General features: G+C 48.9%; 1 protein-coding gene across 1 annotated transcript in view; it reads left to right on the top strand.

Moving 5' to 3' along the window:
• The first annotated feature begins 3,331 nt into the window (after positions 1 to 3,331).
• LOC139240109 (hepatocyte nuclear factor 6-like) overlaps positions 3,332 to 21,722 on the top strand; it is a 60,743-nt gene continuing 42,352 nt past the window's right edge. The window contains exon 1 of the mRNA XM_070868484.1: positions 3,332 to 4,223. Coding sequence (XP_070724585.1) covers positions 3,332 to 4,223 — 892 coding nt within the window. The remainder of the gene's footprint in view (positions 4,224 to 21,722) is intronic.

Below are 21,722 nucleotides of genomic sequence, written 5' to 3'. Positions count from 1 at the left end.
AGGTATATGCATGTGTCTGTGTATATACCTGCCTCAGCTCATCCACTGCTGAAACCTCCATCCAGTCCTTTGTTACAATAGACTTGACTATTCCAATGCACACATGGCCGGCCTCCCACCTTCTACCCGACGTAAATTTCAGCTCATCCAAAACTCGGCTGCCCCCGTGTCCTAACTCGCACCGAGTCCCGCTCACCCATCACCCCCTGTGCTCGCTGCCCCCGTGTCCTAACTCGCACCGAGTCCCGCTCACCCATCACCCCCTGTGCTCGCTGTCCCCGTGCCCTAATTCGCACCGTGTCCCGCTCACCCATCACCCCCTGTGCTCGCTGCCCCCGTGCCCTAATTCGCACCGTGTCCCGCTCACCCATCACCCCCTGTGCTCGCTGCCCCCGTGTCCTAATTCGCACCGAGACCCGCTCACCCATCACCCCCTGTGCTCGCTGCCCCCGTGTCCTAATTCGCACCCAGTCCCGCTCACCCATCACCCACTGTGCTCGCTGACCCCGTGTCCTAACTCGCACCCAGTCCCGCTCACCCATCGACCCCTGTGCTCGCTGCCCCCGTGTCCTAACTCGCACCGAGTCCCGCTCACCCATCACCCCCTGTGCTTGCTGCCCCCGTGTCCTAACTCGCACCGAGTCCCGCTCACCCATCGCACTCTGTGCTCGCTGACCCGTGTCCTAACTCGCACCGAGTCCCGCTCACCCATCACCCCCTGTGCTCACTGCCCCGCGTCCTAACTCGCACCGAGTCCCGCTCACCCATCACCCCCTGTGCTCGCTGACCTACATTGGCTCCCAGTTAAGCCATGCCTCAATTTCAAAATTCTCATCCTTGTTTACAAATCCCTCCATGGCCCTCGCACCCTCCCTATCTCTGTAACCTCCTCCAGCCCCTACACCCCTCCCTATCTCTGTAACCTCCTCCAGCCCCTACACCCCTCCCTATCTCTGTAACCTCCTCCAGCCCCTACACCCCTCCCTATCTCTGTAACCTCCTCCAGCCCCTACACCCCTCCCTATCTCTGTAACCTCCTCCAGCCCATACACCCCTCCCTATCTCTATAACCTCCTGCAGCCCCACAACCCCCTAAGATCTCTGCGCTCCTCCAACTCTGACTTCTTGAGCATCCCTGATTATAATCGCTCCACCATCGGTGGCCGTGCCTTCAGCTGCCTGGGCCCCAAGCTCTAGAACTCTCTTCCTAAACCTCTCTCCTCCTTTAAGATGCTCCTCAAAACCTAGCTCTTTGACCCAAGCTTTTGGTCGCCTGTCCCAATTCTCCTTATGTGGCTCGGTGTTAAACTTGATTGATAATGCTAGGGACATTTTACTATATTAAAGATGCTAAATTAATGCAAGTTTGTTGTGTGTGTGTGTGTGTGTGTGTGTGTGTATATATGCATGTCTGTGTGTGTGTATGTAGGTCTGTATATGTGTGTGCCTCTGTGTGTGTATGTGTGTGTATGCAGTAGGTATATATGTGTGCCTCTGTGTGTGTGTGTGTATGCAGTAGTTATATATGTGTGCCTCTGTGTGTGTGTGTGTGTGTATGCAGGTCTGTATATGTGTGTGCCTGTGTGTATATGTGTGTATGTAGGTAGGTATATGTGTGTGTGTGTGCAGGTCTGTATATGTGTCTGTGTGTTTAGGCATAGGAGAGGCACACATTCTGTCGGTGCAACCCGCAGGGACAATTGAATGAAAGAGGGAGTCAGAGAGAGAGAGACTGATCTATGTGCACTGTCTGCCGGGGAGATATTATCGATCCGCATAATATTACATGCAATCTCCCGAATAAAACGCGCTGGAAGGGGAGGGAGGGAGAGGGGGCGCGGGTTAGATTCGGCATCAGTCCCACTGCTCAGTTCTTGGACCTAAATTCTACAAAGTGCAGAGAGGTGTGGAGATGTATTTATTTGGGGGAGAGGGGGATCTCCTATTTCATTTAAACATGAAATATGAAGTTGTTGTGCGTTACAGAGCTGTAGTGTGTGTGCGTGTGTGTGAGGCGTGTGGGCTGAATGGTGCGCATTAAGTGAATGGGTGCATATATTCCTGTGTGTGTGTGTAGGGTGCATATATTCCTGTGTGTGTGTGGGGTGCATATATTTCTGTGTGTGTGTGGGGTGCATACATTGCTGTATGTGTATGTAGGGTGCATATATTCCTGTGTGTGTGTGTGTGTAGGGTGCATATATTCCTGTGTGTGTGTGTTTAGGGTGCATATATTTCTGTGTGTGGGTGTGTAGGGTGCATATATTCCTGTGTGTGTGTGTGTGTAGGGTGCATATATTCCTGTGTGTGTGTGTGTGTGTAGGGTGCATATATTCCTGTGTGTGTGTAGGGTGCATATATTCCTGTGTGTGTGTAGGGTGCATATATTTCTGTGTGTGTGTGTAGGGTGCATATATTTCTGTGTGTGTGTGTAGGGTGCATATATTTCTGTGTGTAGGGTGCATATATTTCTGTGTGTGTGTAGGGTGCATATATTCCTGTGTGTGTGTGTGTAGGGTGCATATATTCCTGTGTGTGTGTAGGGTGCATATATTCCTGTGTGTGTGTGTGTGTAGGGTGCATATATTCCTGTGTGTGTGTAGGGTGCATATATTCCTGTGTGTGTGTGTGTGTGTGTGTGTGTAAGGTGCATATATTCCTTTGTGTATGTGTGTGTGTAGGGTGCATATATTCCTCTGTGTGTGTGTGTGTGTGTAAGGTGCATATATTCCTCTGTGTGTGTGTGTGAGGTGTGTGGACTGAATGTTGCGCATTAAGTGATGGGGGTGCATATATTTCCTGTGTGTGTGTGTGTGTATAGGGTGCATATATTCCTCTGTGTATGTGTGTGTGTGTGTGTGTGTGTGTAAGGTGCATGTATTTCTGTGTGTGTGTAAGGTGCATATATTCCTCTGTGTGTGTGTGTGTGTGTGAGGTGTGTTGGACTGAATGGTGCGCATTAAGTGATGGGGGTGCATATATTTCCTGTGTGTGTGTGTGTGTGTGTGTGTGTTAATCGGCTGAATATCCCACCTTCCTGTTGCCTGATGTCCAGATCGGTCAGGATTTTGGGGGCAGGCAGTGGAAACCCGGAAGTTAACCTACAAGCTGTGGAGGAATCGATACAAGTGTCTCAGACAACTGCGCAGTCTCCAGCAAGAGAGGGAGAAAGAGTCTGGAGAGAGAAGAGAGCGAAAGAGAGAGAGAGAGACAGAGAGACACACACACACACACTCATCACACGCGTAGGGACCATGAGGGACGCATCTGCTGGAGTATAGTAACTGAGGATTCTCCTTGTCCAGGATGCTGACGTCCACCTAGAATCCAGATGAACTCGCAGTTGGGGATGGAGTGCATCGAGGAGCTGGCGAACCAGGAGTTGATGAACAGCCAGGGTCGACTGCCTAGCTTTCACCGCCAGTCCTTGGTCTCGGGCGGTATGGCTTCGGTGCTGGACGCCTGTGACTACCGCCCGGTCGAGCTGTCCATGCTGCCTATGGGTTGCGAGTCACCCAGTGCCACCTATGCCACCCTGACCCCTCTGCAGCCCCTCAACGACAAGTTCCACCACCACCAGCGCCTGGCCCCGGGCAACGTGATCGGCAGCTTCGCCTTCATGAGAGACGACCGGGGTCTGTCGCCCCTCAACAGCTTCTACAACCCTTACCACAAGGAGCTGCCGGTGGGTCCCAGCCTGCCAGCCATGCCTGGCCAGAACCTGCCCCTCCACGGGGGCCAGACCGCCCTGGCCCCCTATGGCCACTGCTCCGGCCACTTGGCCACCGACAAGATGCTGTCTCCCGGCTCCTTCGAGGGGCCGCCGCCCATGTTCGTCCGCGGCGAGGCCCACCTGCCCCCACCCTCGCTCAATGGCCTCCGCCCAGCCCTCCACCGGGACCCCCCGTTGCCCTGCGGCCGCCCGCAACCTTCCCTGGCGGCGCTAGCAACGCCGCCGGCGCCGGCGCCGCCCCACGGCCAGCTGGAGGAGATCAACACCAAGGAGGTGGCCCAGCGCATCATGACCGAGTTGAAAAGGTACAGCATCCCCCAGGCCATCTTCGCCCAGCGGGTCCTGTGCAGATCCCAGGGCACCTTGTCCGACCTCTTGCGGAACCCCAAACCCTGGGCCAAACTGAAATCCGGGCGGGAGACCTTCCGGAGAATGTGGAAGTGGCTGCAAGAACCGGAATTTCAAAGAATGTCGTCGCTCAGGTTAGAAGGTGGGATTCCGGATTTCAGGGTGCACGCATTATTCCTTAAACCGCAAGGCCGCTGTGGCGGGTCCTTCCAATTTCCGTGTGTCGGTTACATGTCGGTTACTCTGCTTAAACTACCTCCCCGTGTGTGTGTGTGTGTGTGTGGGGGGGGGGTGCTATGTGGGACCCCCCCCCCCCATCCCTTCCCAGAACAAATCTGGACCTCCGCCATCGCCCCAGCATCTGTAGAATTAGATGGGCTGAACGGCATCCTTTCTGTGTCTTGATTTTCCGGCAAACTGGTCCACGCTCCACAGCCAGCTCAGTGGGTAGTTCTCTCTCTCTCTCTCTCCCTCCCTCGCCTCTGAGTCAGAAGCTTTCTGGGTTCGAGTCCCCACTCCAGAGACTTGAACACCAAAGCTCCCAGGCTGACACTCCCAAGGGCAGTGCCCAGGGAGCGCCGCACTGTCGGAGGTGCCGTCTTTCGAAGTTTCGAAAAAGGGTGGGTTGAGTTATTCCCCGGTGTCCAGTATTTATACCTCGGCCAACATCACTGAAACGGGTGATCTGGGTCATTGCCACATTGCTGTGTGTGGGAGCTTGCTGTGCACAATTTGGGCTTCCTACATTACAACAGCGAACACCCCCCCACAAAAAAAAGTACTTAATTGGTTGTGAAGCCTGAGGTTGTGCCAGTCTCTATGTAAACGCAAGTACCTCTTTATCTAACTCTACCAGTCTAACCTTCATGGCTTAAATGATGGGGGCTTCCAGGGGGGTTATAAGCATATTCTCAATCGCTGCTTGGTTCAAGGAACGACTTACAAGGGACTTTATCACACCCCAAATCCCTTTCACATGATTTATGGAAGTTATTTGAGGAAAACAAAAATCTTTCCTGTTTTAAAAAAAAATGTAATCTTGCAAATTCGCGCTATGGTTAAGTGTGGTGGTGTGGTTACAAGGCTTGATCCAGGGGGTCTGTGGAGGGGGGAAACACCGCCGAGAGTCTGGGGAAGGCAGAGATTGCAAAGGCATCTTGGCAAAATGGACACAGGTTACACAGAGACTAGCGGGGGCAGGTTTAAGGACATTGAAATGGCATTGTATTTTCATTATTGGGGTATAATGTGTCTCAGAATGATTGATCAGGAATACGGCAGCTCACAATAATCTCCATTCCTTATTCGGAATATTACCCCCCTCTTTTTTTTAAAGAAAACTTTGCTGAAATCCAGGGGAATCACTCGCCTTTCAATCTTTACTCTCCCCGCAGCTCCTACGGCGCCTTGGCTGTGGAGAGAGAGAGAGAGAGAAAGAGATTTCTTAATTCGTACAATCTCACAGACCAGCAGGAGGCCATTCAGCCCATCGTTCTTGTGCCTGCACAGTGAGAGAGCAGATCCCATCAGTCCCACCACCCCCCCCCCCCCCTTGCTCTTTTCCCCACAGCCCCTGCACATTTTAAAATCGAGATCCAATTGCCTATTTGAAAGTTAATATTGAATCTGCTACCAACGCCCTTTGAGGCAGCGCCTTTCCGATCACAACAACTCGCTGTGTTTTTTTTTAAATCGCACCTCCTCCCCCTCGCTCCGGTTCTTTTGCCAATTTTCTTAATTCTGGGATGTTCCGGAGAAGTTTTTTTTTAATTGCTTAAAGAAAAGCAAAGCACCCTTGTAGTGTGGGGTGTTTTATACACACACACACACATTCAGAGTGAAGAGAGTGTTCAGTAATCATGTCTGGCTATCCAACGGATTGCTAAATCAACGCTACAGATAGCCTGTATATGTGAGTGTGGGGTCTGTGGGAGTGTGTCCCTGTGTGTGTGCGTCTGTGTGTGATCCGTGTGTCTGTATGTGTGTATGTGTGTCTGTCTGTGTGTGCGTGCGTGTGTGTGTGTATGTCTGTATATGTGAGTGTGAGGTCTGTGGGATTGTGTTTGGAGTGTGTCCCTGTGTGTGTGTGTGTGTGTGTGTGTATGTGTGTCTGTATGTGTGTGTCTGTATGTTTCTGTATGATTGTGTGCGTGTGTGTGTCTGTATGAGTGTGTGTGTCTATATGTGCATGTGTGTGTCTGTATGTCTCTGTATGATTCTGTGCGTGTGTGTCTGTAGCTATGTCTCTGCATGAGTCTGTGTGTGTGTGTCTGTATGTGCATGTGTGTGTGCGTCTGTCTGTTTGTGTGTGTGTGTCTGTATGTTTCTGTATGATTGTGTGTGTGTGAGTGTATGTGTCAATATGTGCATGTGTGTGTCTGTATGTTTCTGTATGAGTCTGTGTGTTTGTGTGTCTGTATGTTTCTGTATGAGTCTGTGTGTGTGTGTGTGTCTGTATGAGTCTGTGTATGTGGCTGTATGTCTGTATGAGTCTGTCTGTGTGTGTGTATGTCTGTATGTTTCTGTATGAGTCTGTGTGTGTGTGTCTGTAAGTCTGTCTCTGTGTGTATCTGTATGTATGTGTCTCTCCTATTTTAAATGCTGCAATTTGACTGTTAGCTATTTATTACATAATGCAATTGTTATCTATTTACTAAAATGATACAATTGCAATTCCCCTTCCCTATTAGATATCATTTTTACTCGTTTTTTTCTATTGATAGAATTTCGTCCGTCTATCAATTATAAAATTAAAATGGGTACATCTAATGGGTATGTCTTTATGTCTGCGTGTGTGTGTGTCTGCGTGTGTGTCTGTGTGTCTGTATTTCTATGTCTGTGTGTGTATATGTCTCTGTCTGTGTGTGTGTGTCTGTGTATGTGTGTCTGTATTTCTATGTCTGTGTGTGTGTGTGTCTGTCTGTGTGTGCCTGTATTTCTATGTCTGTGTGCGTATGTGTGTGTGTGTGTATTTCTATGTCTGTGTGTGTGTATGTCTCTGTCTGTGTGTGTGTCTGTATTTCTATGTCTGTGTGTGTGTGTATGTCTCTGTCTGTGTGTGCGTATTTCTATGTCTGTATGTGTGTGTATGTCTCTATCTGTGTGTGTGTGTGTATTTCTATGTCTGTGTGTGTGTATGTCTCTCTATGTGTGTGTGTGCGTGTGTGTGTATTTCTATGTCTGTGTGTGTATAGGAGATAAGCGGCGGTGAGAGACCCGCACACCAAACATCTAAATACAGAATTGAGAGATAAGTCTGGGGTTCAAACGCCATTTATCAGGATGCAGTTCAGTGCTTCGGCAGTGAGTTCCACGCAGTTCAATTGACAAGATGGGAACTGTTGGAATTAACTTTTTAATACCTAGTACTTCTATGCATGTCATTTATTCTTCAACAGAGAATACTGTCCACCTTACAATTGCTTGTCTTGTCTACTGCAAGTCTTAAATATTGCTTTAGAGTCCCTTCAAATATTTGCCAGGAATTATTTATTTTAAAAGCATCTATTTTTTTTAAATAAACAATGCAATTTGTCACACTCCCCACCCAACCCCGAATATATTTTATTCCCTAAATAGGAAGGGGTGATGCATTCGATAAATGAATGTGTGCATTTGCTTTCCATAATCGGACAGTCGAAACCTTTTAATGTGCCCTGCTCTATCCGAATCGCAAGCAGAAATGGGGCCAGAATATATTTAGGATTTAGCAGTAAAAAATTTTGAACCATAATCGTGAAAGAACTCTTTAAATTTACACGAAAGGTACACAACAGATTAAACATAACAAATATATTTTCCTTCACATTTGTACAGCAGCAGTAATCCCGAATAGTCTTAGACCATGTTCATTTTAATTTTTATAATTGATAAATGAAGGAAAGTGTTTAATTTCATCAATGGAAACAATGTAACGCATATTATATTTAATAAGGAGGGGTAATTACAATTGTACAATTTTAGTAAATAGATAACAATTGTATTATGTCATAAATAGCTGACTGTAAAATTGCACCATTCAAAGTGCAATTATTTAATTGAATAATCGAAATGAGATTGTATTGAATACATGGGAGAATTTTAGTGTGTCATTTTAGTAAATTATATCTTAAGCAAAGGCCTGTTTCTGCGCTGTACATTCTATGTGATCACATCTGTAAAATAAAATTGTATTTTTTAAATTCACAATTATGCCATTTCAAGAGAAACTGATCAAATGGTATCATTTTAATAACCAGGGACAATTACAATTGTATTTTAATAAATAGGATTAATGAAACGTGTACTCCTATAATAGGAACCATTCAGTTTATATCATTTTAATAACTAGAAATAATCCAAACTGTATCATTTTAATAACTAGACAATTCAAACTATCATTTTAATAACTAGAAATAATTGAAATTGTATAATTTTAATACAATTCAAATTGTATCATTTCAATAACCAGACACAATTCAAACTGTATCATTTTAATAACTAGAAGTCATCCAAATTGTATCATTTTATAACTAGACAATTCAAACTATCATTTTAATAACTAGAAATAATTTAAATTGTATCATTTCTAATAACTAGACAATTGAAACTGTATCATTTTAATAACTAGACACAATTTAAACTGTATCATTTTAATAACTAGACACAATTTAAATTGTATCATTTTAATAACTAGAAATAATTCAAATTGTATAATTTTTAATAACTAGACAATTCAAACTGTATCATTTTAATAACTAGAAATAATTTAAATTATATAATTTTTAATACAATTCAAATTGTATCATTTCAATAACCAGACATAATTTAAATTGTATCATTTTAATAACTAGAAGTAATCCAAATTGTATCATTTTTAATAACTAGACAATTCATAGTGTATCCTTTTCATAACTGGACACAATTCAAATTGTAACATTTTCATAACTAGACACAATTCAAATTGTATTATTTTCATCACTGGGCACAATTCTCATTTTATTCAAAATACTGTACGTGAAAATCATTGCATTATATCCCCCTTAAAATAGCCTCGCAGCTGACAGTTAAGGTCTGAGAGTCTAAAACTTTCATTCGGATCTGCATTTCTGTCCTTGTAAATTGGTATTTGATGCGTCCTTTTTACTTGTCGAGGGCCAGTTATCGACCAAGTGGACTCATTGGAGAGTTCCCCTTAGTGTCTCGGGAAACCATTTTAGCCGCGTGTTTTTTTGTTGTTGAAGTTGAACAGGAGGAAAAAATAAACAATTCTGTGGAAATTTTCAACATTTTTAAAACAGCCAGACTCTCAGAGTACTTGTGGGAAATAAGCCTTGGGTACTTGAAATCATTATTGTTTGTTTCTGTCCTTTCTAAGAATTTAATGAAAGCACAATATTTATCTATTTGTCGCCTATTTAAAGAGTCCGTTTTATCATTATTTCTGTGTTTCACTGCATACTTAAATCCCCATAAATGCACACCTCCTTAGTGTCCTTCCTCAAACTTCCCAGAATTGCTGATTCTAAATAATGATTATTCGTCAGACCAGTTTGCAATCTGACACAGCTCCAACTATGCATTGGGGGGGGAAAAAAGCCCAAATGCATTCTTCTGAGCTAGAAATACAGGGATGTAATTTTATTTATAAACACGCATTTTAAAAATGTGCAGGTGATCTCGCAAAAAACAAATAGTTAAGCGTCCCATTGCAGAGGTAACCTGTGATCACATAGCTCGCCACTGTGCAGTTTTGAAACGATTAGAGGCTGTGCAAATTTTCGTTTTAGCAAGTGAGGCTGAATGAGATTCAATAATGGTAGGGAATTCGATCTTATGCTGCGAGGAATTCGTTTGCAACACACGGTATGGCATTTATTTTCGGCTTTTGGCGTGAAATAATCTTTTGAAAATTAAACCAAAACGCTCATTTACAGTTGCAGACTTGAAGAATTTTTTTTTGCTCTAAATCTGGATTTATTTCCACTGAGGTGCCCCACATCTCGCTTTTTTTTAAACGTAGAAACATGAAAATAGGTGCAGGAGTAGGCCATTCGGCCCTTCGAGCCTGCACCCACCATTCAATATGATCATGGCTGATCATGCAACTTCAGTACCCCATTCCTGCTTTCTCTCCATTGATCCCTTTAGCCATAATTGTGAGATGGTCGTCCTTAACGAGCTCGTCTCAAATGGTAAACTTCTCAATAACTGTTTGGGCGAACTGGGAAGTGGAGGGATACTTGGAACAGGAAATAATTTGTTGGGCTGTGGGGAAACAGCGAAAGGGGAGGAGAGTGGGGCGAAATGGATCATTCTTCAAAAGAGCTGGCACAGATTCGATGGGCCGAATGGGCCTCTTCCTCCTGTGCTACCAAGTTCTGAGTGAGGGGGCTCGAATGAAACATAGAAACATAGAAAATAGGTGCAGGAGTAGGCCATTCGGCCCTTCGAGCCTGCACCGCCATTCAATATGATCATGGCTGATCATGCAACTTCAGTACCCCATTCCTGCTTTCTCTCCATACCCCTTGATCCCTTTAGCCGTAAGGGCCACATCTAACTCCCTTTTGAATATATCCAACGAACTGGCCTCAACAACTTTCTGTGGTAGAGAATTCCACAGGTTCACAATTCTCTGAGTGAAGAAGTTTCTCCTCATCTCGGTCCTAAATGGCTTACCCCTTATCTTTAGACTGTGACCCCTGGTTCTGGACTTCCCCAACATCGGGAACATTCTTCCTGCATCTAACCTGTCCAATCCCGTCAGAATTTTATATGTTTCTATGAGATCCCCTCACATTCTTCTAAATTCCAGTGAATATAAGCCTAGTCGAGCCAGTCTTTCTTCATATGTCGGTCCTGCCATCCCGGGAATCAGTCTGGTGAACCTTCGCTGCACTCCCTCAATAGCAAGAACGCCCTTCCTCAGATTAGGAGACCAAAACTGAACACAATATTCCAGATGTTCTGTACAACTGCAGCAAGACCTCCCTCCTCCTATACTCAAATCCTCTCACTATGAAGGCTAAAGGGATCAAAGGGTATGGAAAGAAAGCAGGAATGGGGTACTGAAGTTGCATGATCAGCCATGATCATATTGAATGGTGGTGCAGGCTCGAAGGGCTGAATGGCCTACTCCTGCAACTATTTTCGATGTTTCGATGTAACATACCATTTGCCTTCTTCATCGCCTGCTGTACCTGCATACCAACTTACAATGACTGAACGTCGACTCAAGTGTACACAGAGGGGCCCCAGAATTCTGTTTGTAAATGGATAAAGGAGAGCGCCCTCTCGAAATTAATTCTCTTATCTGCTTGTTTAACTTATTAATGCCAGTTTTGGGCTTTTTGCACACTTGCAGATCGAGAAGTAGAGAATTAATTTTTGCTTTTAATCTGGATTTATTTCTGCTGAGGTGCCGACGTTTTTAAATTGTGTGTGCCTGGAGTGAGAAGGCTGCAGCCCCAACAGAGTTGTACCGTTACTTGAAGGGTTTAGTTGGGATTGGCATGTGTGTACACAGCGTGCAATGGTACAGGCTCTCTTTTTGTTTAACCATTTACGAGCCAGTGTCAGTTTTATGTTTGCACTCTGGCCGCTGTGTGTGGCAGACACCAAGTTCAGTGTTGGCATGGATTTGAGAATGTCGCCTTATAGCGCCTCTTCCAACAGGGGAGATGGAAAGATCATTTAATGTTGAATCCCCCTTGCATGTTGCCTTCTCAACCCCCCGACGCATCTCACGCAAAGAGCTACTGCGGATAAAACCCAATGCCCCAGATAATGGTGCAATGTGTTCAATACTTGCCATGTTCGGTTGATTTTTGCAACACTGAAAGCACCGAGGGAGCCAGCTGGGGCGTTTGGCAATAAAGTTTCAGAGCGCGGGCCACAGTTAGATTGCAGTGCGCGGGCTTGCCGATCGGGATGGGCGGGAGCGACGCCTCCTGCAGTCGAATAGCCGCCCCCCCCTGGGGCACGCCAGTGGGGGGGGGGGACTTGGGGCTGAAGCTGGAGGAGGCAGCGGCTGAGGTGGTGGGGTTGGATCCCCAAGCTCGAGTCAGCATCCTCAGGGGAGGGGGAGGGAAAGCCAGTAATGGTGGTGGATAAGATCCACTTTAGTCCTCTTGAGTGTCAGTTTGGCTCAGCTGCTGGTGCTCAGGCTGCGGGTTCACGTCCTGCTCCAGGTTCCTTCCAACACACGATTTCAGTTGCCATTATCAGTGCAGCATTGAGGGAGTGCAGTACTGTTGGAGGGACTGGTTTTCTGCCGAGATCTTAAATCAAGGTTTTATTCAAATGAATGTAAAAGATCCCACGGCACTACTCAAAAAGATGCATAGAATACAAGAGCAGGGAGGTTATGCTTGAACTGTATAAAACACTGGTTAGGCCACAGCTGGAGTACTGCGTGCAGTTCTGGTCACCACATTACAGGAAATATGTGATTGCACTAGAGAGGGTGCATGGGAGATTTACCAGGATGTTGCACTAGAGAGGGTACAGAGGAGATTTATCAGGATGTTGCACTGGAGAGGGTACAGAGGAGATTTATCAGGATGTTGCACTGGAGAGGGTGCAGAGGAGATTTACCAGGATGTTGCACTAGAGAGGGTACAGAGGAGATTTACCAGGATGTTGCATTGGAGGGGGTACAGAGGAGATTTACCAGGATGTTGCACTAGGGAGGGTACAGAGGAGATTTACCAGGATGTTGCACTAGAGAGGGTACAGAGGAGATTTACCAGGATGTTGCACTGGAGAGGGTACAGAGGAGATTTACCAGGATGTTGCACTAGAGAGGGTACAGAGGAGATTTACCAGGATGTTGCACTGGAGAGGGTACAGAGGAGATTTACCAGGATGTTGCACTAGAGAGGGTACAGAGGAGATTTACCAGGATGTTGCCAGGACTGGAGAATTTTAGCTAGGAGGTAAGATTGGATAGACTGGGGTTGTTTTCTTTGGAACAGAGGAGGCTGAGGGGAGACCTTTTTGAGGTGTATAAAATTATGAGGGGCCTGGATAGAGTGGATAGGACGGACCTGTTTCCCTTGGCAGAGGGGTCAATAACCAGGGGGCAGAGATTTAAAGTAATTGGGTGGAGGTTTAGAGGGGATTTGAGGGGAAATGTCTTCACCCAGAGGGCGGTGGGGGTCTGGGGTGGAACTCACTGCCTGAAAGGGTGGTAGAGGCAGAAACCCTCACCACATTTAAAAAGTACTTGGATGTGCGCTTGAAGTGCCGTAACCTACAGGGCTACGGACCGAGAGCGGGAAAGTGGGATTAGGCCGGGTGGCTCTTTGTCGGCCGGCGCAGGACACGATGGGCTGAATGGCCTCCTTCCGCGCTGTAAATTTCTATGATTCTGTGATGTGTGTACATGTACATGTGCCTATGCGATGTGTGTATGTGTGTTTGTATAAAACAAAGCTGAGGGAAGATCGCTGAAGGGCTTCGGCGACAGTCCAAATTCGCCTAGATTTGAGACGGGTTGTATAGATTGTTCAAGTCAGCCTGGGTCGGCATGTCTTTGCTGGCCTAGCGGTTGTATTCTCTGGAGTCTGCGTATTCGCGGCATAGGTGAGGCGGTGCCAGGTTTGCAAACACAGGGCAGCGAAGGTGTTGGTGTTGATAAAAGCATATCGGTGATAATTCTCAAAGGAGAATTCGGCTGGACATCCACGGATTTGACACACGCACTCGATAGCCATGCCGGAGAGCAGTACTCCGCTGCAGAGTACACCAGGGCGAGTGCTGCCGTACGTAGGGTTTGAAGGTCTGCTCCCCATGTGGATCTGGCCAGTTTCAGGATCACGTTGACCAGATTCTTTCGTTTCTTCCCAAGGTTCTGGAGACATTGACTGCATGACAGGGTGCGATCGAGCGTGACTCCTAAATAGGGTTTTTTTTTGGCATGTTACCGAGGACAGGTTCGGTGAGTGGGCAAATGCATGGCAGATGCAGCATAATGTGGATAAATGTGAGGTTATCCACTTTGGTGGCAAAAACAGGAAGGCAGAATATTATTTGAATGGCGGCAGATTAGGAAAAGGGGAGGTGCAACGAGACCTGGGTGTCATGGTACATCAGTCATTGAAAGTTGGCATGCAGGTACAGCAGGCGGTGAAGAAGGCAAATGGTATGTTGGCCTTCATAGCGAGAGGATTTGAGTATAGGAGCAGGGAGGTCTTACTGCAGTTGTACAGGGCCTTGGTGAGGCCACACCTTGAATATTGTGCTCAATTTTGGTCTCCTAATCTGAGGAAGGACGTTCTTGCTATTGAGGGAGTGCAGCGAAGGTTCATCAGACTGATTCCCGGGATGGCTGGACTGACATATGAGGAGAGACTGGATCGACTGGGCCTGTATTCACTGGAGTTTAGAAGAATGAGAGGGGATTTCATAGAAACATATAAAATTCTGACGGGACGGGACAGGTTAGATGCAGGAAGAATGTTCCCGATGTTGGGGGAGTCCAGTGATATGTCTTTACTATACAGTATAAATGCACACAAGGCCCATACTTGAGAGAAGGTCACTCTGTGACCTGTCCTTTATTACCAACACCTCAAGTGATGAAGGTGGGTGTAGCTTCCCCTTTTATACCTGAAAGTCCAGGTTAGGAGTGTCTCCCACAAGTTCACCCCTTGTGGTCAATGTTCTCGAGGTGTACAACTTAGGTCAGCTTATACATGGGTTACAATGATAGTTGAATACATGACATCACCTCCCCCCCAAAGTCTTATTGGGATCACAGGTTGAGTCTCTCTGGTCATTTACGCTCCCTTGTGGAGCGCCTGAGTTGGGGCTCCGGTTGTTGGGCGCTGGCCTGAGTGTCTGCTGTTTGCGGTGCCTCAGGCCTGTCCGGACTGCCCACAGTGACTGGACTCTCCTCCACTTGGTTCTGGTGTTCGGTCACCTGTGGTGGAGTAAACTCTTCATCGTGTTCTTCCTCTGCTTCTTCTATGGGGTTGCTGAACCTCCTTTTAGTTTGATCCACGTGTTTGCGGCAGATTTGTCCATTGATAAGTTTAACTACAAAAACCCTATTTCCCTCTTTAGCAATCACAGTGCCTGCGAGCCATTTGGGCCCTGCAGCGTAATTAAAGATAAAAACAGGATCATTGACATCAATACATCGCGCCCTCGCATTCCTGTCATGGTAGTCACATTGTGACTGATGCCTGCTCTCAACAATTTCTTTCATAGTGGGGTGTATAAGGGATAACCTGGTTTTGAGCGTCCTTTTCATTAGCAGCTCTGCGGGTGGAACCCCTGTGAGTGAGTGTGATCGGGATCTATTGGCCAACAGGAGGCGTGATAAGGGGCTTTGCAGGGAACCCCCTTGGAATCTGAGCATCCCCTGTTTGATTATCTGCACTGCTCGTTCTGCCTGGCCGTTTGAGGCCGGCTTGAACGGTACCGTTCTGACATGGTTGATTCCATTGCCTGCCATGAAGTCCTGGAATTCAGTGCTTGTGAAGCACGGGCCATTGTCGCTGACCAAGACATCCGGCAGACCATGGGCGGCGAACATTGCCCGTAGACTTTCTACTGTGGCAGAAGATGTGCTTGAATTTAAAATGGCACACTCAATCCATTTGGAGTAGGCGTCTACTACAACCAAAAACATTTTTCCCATGAAAGGACCTGCGTAGTCCACATGGATGCGTGACCAAGGCTTGGCGGGCCAGGATCAGGGGCTAAGGGGGGCTTCCCTGGGCGCATTGCCCAGCTGGGCACACGTGTTGCACCTGCGAACACAAAGTTCCAGATCTGCGTCTATCCCTGGCCACCAAACGTGTGATCTGGCAATTGCTTTCATCATGACAATGCCCGGGTGCCCATTGTGGAGTTCTCTGATGAACACCTCTCTGCCCATCTGGGGCATGACTACTCGGTTTCCCCACAGTAGGCAATCGGCCTGAATCGAGAGTTCATCCATGCGCCTATGAAATGGTTTAAATTCCTCAGGGCATGCCCCGTACGTGGCTGCCCAGTCCCCATTCAGGACACATTTCTTAACTAAAGACAGTAGCGGGTCTCTATTTGTCCAGACTTTAATCTGACGGGCGGTCACAGGTGAGCCTTCGCTTTCGAAAGCTTCAACAGCCATGACCATCTCAGCACCATGCTCGGTAGCCCCCTCAGTGGTGGCTAGTGGGAGCCTGCTGAGTGCATCGGCGCAGTTTTCGGTGCCCGGTCTGTGCCGAATTGTGTAGTAATAGGCAGCTAACGTAAGTGCCCACCTCTGTATTCGGGCCGATGCATTCGCATTTATGGTTAAAAGGGACGTTAGGAGTTTGTGACCTGTCTCCAGCTCAAATTTCCTGCCAAACAGGTACTGGTGCATTTTTTTTACTGCATATACACATGCGAGCGCTTCCTTTTCTACCATCCCGTAGCCCCTTTCTGCCTGGGACAGACTTCTGGAGGCATAAGCTACCGGCTGTAACTGACCCTTGGCATTGACATGCTGCAACACACACCCGACACCATAGGACGACGCATCGCACGTTAAAACAAGTTTCTTACACGGGTCATATAACATTAACAGTTTGTTGGAGCATAACAAATTGCGTGCTCTATCAAAAGCCCTTTCCTGGCTGTTCCCCCAAACCCAATCGCGACCTTTGCGTAGGAGCACGTGTAGCGGCTCTAGCAGCGTGCTCAATTTGGGAAGAACGTTACCAAAATGGTTCAGGAGCCCCAGGAACGAACGCAGCTCCGTCGTGTTACAGGGTCTGGGTGCTCTCTGGATCGCTTCCATTTTGGACGCAGTGTGTCTGATCCCTTCTGCTGCTACCCTCCTCCCCAGGAATTCTACCTCCGGAGCTAAGAAGACGCACTTCGCCTTTTTCAGTCGCAGCCCTACACGGTCCAGTCTGCGTAGCACCTCCTCCAGGTTGTGGAGGTGTTCTTCAGTATCGCGACCCGTGATGAGGATGTCGTCTTGAAAAACCACATGTCCTTACTATACAGTATAAATGCACACAAGGCCCATACTTGAGAGAAGGTCACTCTGTGACCAGTTACCTTTATTACCAAGACCTCAAGTGATGAAGGTGGGTGGAGCTTCCCCTTTTATACCGGAAAGTCCAGGTTAGGAGTGTCTCCCACAAGTTCGCCCCCTGTGGTCAATGTTCTCAAGGTGTACAACTTAGGTCAGTTTATACATGGGTTACAATAGTTGAATACAGGACATCCAGAACCAGGGGTCACAGTCTAAGGATAAGGGGTAAGCCATTTAGGACCGAGATGAGGAGAAACTTCTTCACTCAGATAGTTGTGAACCTGTGGAATTCTCTTCCGCAGAGAGTTGTTGAGGCCAGTTCGTTAGATATATTCAAAAGAGTTAGATGTGGCCCTTATGGCTAAAAGGATCAAGGGGTATGGAGAGAAAGCAGGAAATGAAGCAGGTGAATGATCAGCCATGATCATATTGAATGTTGGTGCAGGCTCGAAGGGCCGAATGGCCTACTCCTGCACCTATTTTCTATGTTTCTATGTAACCAGTTTAATAGCAGTAACATAAACTTGCATTAATATAGCGCCTTTAACATAGTAAAACCTCCCACAGGAGTGATTATAAAACACAATTTGACACCGAACCACATAAGGAGATATTGGGGACAGGTGACCAAAAGCTGGGTCAAAGAGGTCGGTTTGAAGGAGCGTCTTGAAGGAGGAGAGAGAGGCGGAGAGGTTTAGGGAGGGAGTTCCAGAGCTTGGGGCCCAGGCAGCTGAAGGCACGGCCACCGATGGTGGAGCGATGGAAATCAGGGATGCTCAGGAGGGCAGAATTGGAGGAGCGCAGAGATCTCGGGAGGGTTGTGGGGCTGGAGGAGGTTACAGAGATAGGGAGGGATTTGAGAAAAAAAGAAAAACTTGCATTTATATAGCGCCTTTCTCGACCACCAGACGTCCCATACAGCTTCAAAGCCAATGAAGTACTTTTGGAGTGTGGTCACTGATGTAATGTGGGAAACGCGGCAGCTCAATTTGCGCACAGCAAGCTCCCACACACAGCGATGTGATAATGAGCCAGATCATCTGTTTTAGTGATGTTGGTCGAGGGATAAATATCGTCCCCAGGTCACCGGGAAGAACTCCCCCTGCTCTTCTTCCAATAGTGGCCCCGGGATCTTTTACATCCACCCGAGGGGGCAGACGGGGCCTCGGTTTAACGTCTCATCCAAAAGACGGCACCTGCGACAGTGCGGCGCTCCCTCAGTACTGCCCCTCCGACAGTGCGGCATCCCTCAGTACTGCCCCTCTGACAGTGCAGAGCTCCCTCAGTACTGCCCCTCCGATAGTGCGGCGCTCCCTCAGTACTGCCACTCCGACAGTGCGGCACTCCCTCAGTACAACCCCTCCCTCCGGCAGTGCGGCGCTCCCTCAGTACTGCCCCTCCGACAGTGCGGCGCTCCCTCAGTACTGCCCCTCCGACAGTGCGGCGCTCCCTCAGTACTGCCCCTCCGACAGTTCGGCGCTCCCTCAGTACCGCCCCTCCGACAGTGCGGCGCTCCCTCAGTACTGCCCCTCCGACAGTGCGGCGCTCCCTCAGTACTGCCCCTCCGACAGTTCGGCGCTCCCTCAGTACTGCCCCTCCGACAGTGTGGCGTTCCCTCAGTACTGCCCCTCCGACATTGCAGCGCTCCCTCAGTACTGCCCCTCCGACAGTGCGGCGCTCCCTCAGTACTGCCCCTCCGACAGTGCGGCGCTCCCTCAGTACTGCCCCTCCGACAGTGCGGCGCTCCCTCAGTACTGCCCCTCCGACAGTGCGGCGCTCCCTCAGTACTACTCCCTCAGTGGGCGTGTTGGCCTGGACAATGGACTGAAGTCTCTGGAGCGGGGCTCGAACCCATGACCTTCTGACTCAGAGGTTAAGGGTGCTACCAACTGAAACACTAGCTGAAAACAAGAGTGGGAATTTTGAAATCGAGGCGTTGCTTAACCGGGAGCCAATGTAGGTCAGTGAGCATAGGGGGTGATGGGTGAGCGGGACTTGGTGGGAGTTAGGACACGGGGTCAGCGAGCACAGGGGGTGATGGGTGAGCAGGACTTGGTGGGAGTTAGGACACGGGGCAGTGAGCACAGGGGGTGATGGGTGAGCGGGACTTGGTGGGAGTTAGGACACAGGGCAGCGAGCACAGGGGGTGATGGGTGAGCAGGACTTGGTGGGAGTTAGGACACGGGGCAGTGAGCACAGGGGGTGATGAGTGAGCGGGACTCGGTGCGAGTGGGGGAGCGTGGGATGGATGTGCAAGGAGTCAAGTTGACAGGAGAAGCATGTCGGAGGGGTAAAGAGAAAGAAAAGTATAAATATGAGGCCTGGCAAATTATTAATTCATAGTATCAGAGAAATTTACAGCGTGGAAGGAGGCCATTCGGCCCATCATGTCCGCGCCGGCCAACCAAAAGCCACCCAGCCTAATCCCACTTTCCAGCTCTCGGTCCGTAGCCCTGAGGGTTACGGCACTTCAAGTGTTACATCCAGGTACTTTTTAAATGTGGTGAGGGTTTCTGCCTCTACCACCCTTTCAGGCAGTGAGTTCCACCCCAGACCCCCTCCACATGTCCCCTCAAATCCCCTCTAAACCTCCCCACAATTACTTTAAATCTGTGCCCCCTGGTTGTTGACCCCTCTGCCAAGGGAAACAGGTCCGTCCTATCCACTCTATCCAGGCCCCTCATAGTTTTATACACCTCAATCAGGTCTCCCCTCAGCCTCCTCTGTTGCAAAGAAAACAACCCCAGCCTATCCAATCTTTCCTCATCGCTAAAATTCTCCAGTCGAGGCAACATCCTGGTAAATCTCCTCTGTACCCTCTCTAGTGCAACATCCTGGTAAATCTCCTCTGCACCCTCTCCAGTGCAACATCCTGGTAAATCTCCTCTGTACCCTCTCCAGTGCAACATCCTGGTAAATCTCCTCTGTACCCTCTCCAGTTCAACATCCTGGTAAATCTCCTCTGTACCCTCTCCAGTGCAACATCCTGGTAAATCTCCTCTGTACCCTCTCCAGTACAACATCCTGGTTAATCTCCTCTGGACCCACATCTTTCCTGAAATGTGGTGACCAGAACTGCACGCAGTACTCCAGCTGTGGTCTAACCAGTGTTTTATACAGTTCAAGCATAACCTCCCTGCTCTTGTATGCTATGCCTCGACTAATAAAGGCAAGTATTCCGTATTCCTTCTTAACCACCTTATACACCTGGCCTGCGACCTTCAGGGATCTGTGGACCTGCACTCCAGGGTCCCTCTGTTCCTCTACACTTCTCAGTGTCCTACTGTTTAATGTGTATTCCCTTTCCTTGTTAGCCCTCCCCAAATGCATCATGCACACTTCTCCAGATTGAATTAATTGACGCCAATGGCAAGTTAACCGGAAACCATCTCCTTATACAGGGCGGTGCAGTTTGCTGCGTTACAGCCAGTGACACTAGAAGGGTATAGATACAATCGCAAATTTCAATTGGTTTAACCGCAGCACCAGGTGTATTGCGCGCTTATTGTAAGCGTCAGCTATTCAAGGCTGCCTTCTATTTTCTCTTGGTTGTGCAGGTCCTGGAGTCTGCCGTGACTCAGTGGGTGGCACTCTCGCCTAAGTCAGAAGCTTGTGGGTCTGCATCCCATTCCAGAGACTAGAGCAAAAAATCCGAGCCAACACTCCAGTGCAGTACCGAGGGAACGCCACACTGTCGGAGGGGCAGTACTGAGGGAGTGCTGCACTGTCGGAGGGGCAGTACTGAGGGAGCGCCGCACTGTCGGAGAGGCGGTACTGAGGGAGTGCTGCACTGTCGGAGGGGCGGTGCTGAGGGAGCGGCGCACTGTCGGAGGGGCAGTACTGAGGGAGCGCCGCACTGTCGGAGGGGCAGTACTGAGGGAGCGCCGCACTGTCGGAGGGGCAGTACTGAGGGAGTGCAGCACTGTCGGAGGGGCAGTACTGAGGGAGCGCCACACTGTCGGAGGGGCAGTACTGAGGGAGTGCTGCACTGTCGGAGGGGCAGTACTGAGGGAGCGCCACACTGTCGGAGGGGCGGTACTGAGGGAGTGCTGCACTGTCGGAGGGGCAGTACTGAGGGAGAGGCACAATGTCGGAGGGGCAGTACTGAGGGAGTGCTGCACTGTCGGAGGGGCAGTACTGAGGGAGCGGCGCACTGTCGGAGGGGCAGTACTGAAGGAGCGCCACACTGTCGGAGGGCCAGTACTGAGGGAGTGCTGCACTGTCGGAGGGGCGGTACCGAGGGAGCGCCACACTGTTGGAGGGGCAGTACTGAGGGAGTGCTGCACTGTCGGAGGGGCGGTACTGAGGGAGAGGCACACTGTCGGAGGGGCGGTACCGAGGGAGCGCCACACTGTCGGAGGGGCAGTACTGAGGGAGTGCTGCACTGTCGGAGGGGCAGTACCAAGGGAGCGCCACACTGTCGGAGGGGCAGTACTGAGGGAGAGGCACAATGTCGGAGGGGCGGTACTGAGGGAGTGCTGCACTGTCGGAGGGGCAGTACTGAGGGAGAGGCACAATGTCGGAGGGGCGGTACCGAGGGAGCGCCACACTGTCGGAGGGGCAGTACTGAGGGAGTGCTGCACTGTCGGAGGGGCAGTACCAAGGGAGCGCCGCACTGTCGGAGGGGCAGTGCCGAGGGAG

This window comes from Pristiophorus japonicus, chromosome 30 (genome assembly GCF_044704955.1).
Source record: "Pristiophorus japonicus isolate sPriJap1 chromosome 30, sPriJap1.hap1, whole genome shotgun sequence".
NCBI classification, from domain to species: Eukaryota; Metazoa; Chordata; class Chondrichthyes; family Pristiophoridae; genus Pristiophorus; species Pristiophorus japonicus.
Note: the sequence above shows the minus strand (reverse complement) of the source record. Positions and strands in the feature narration are given on the sequence as shown.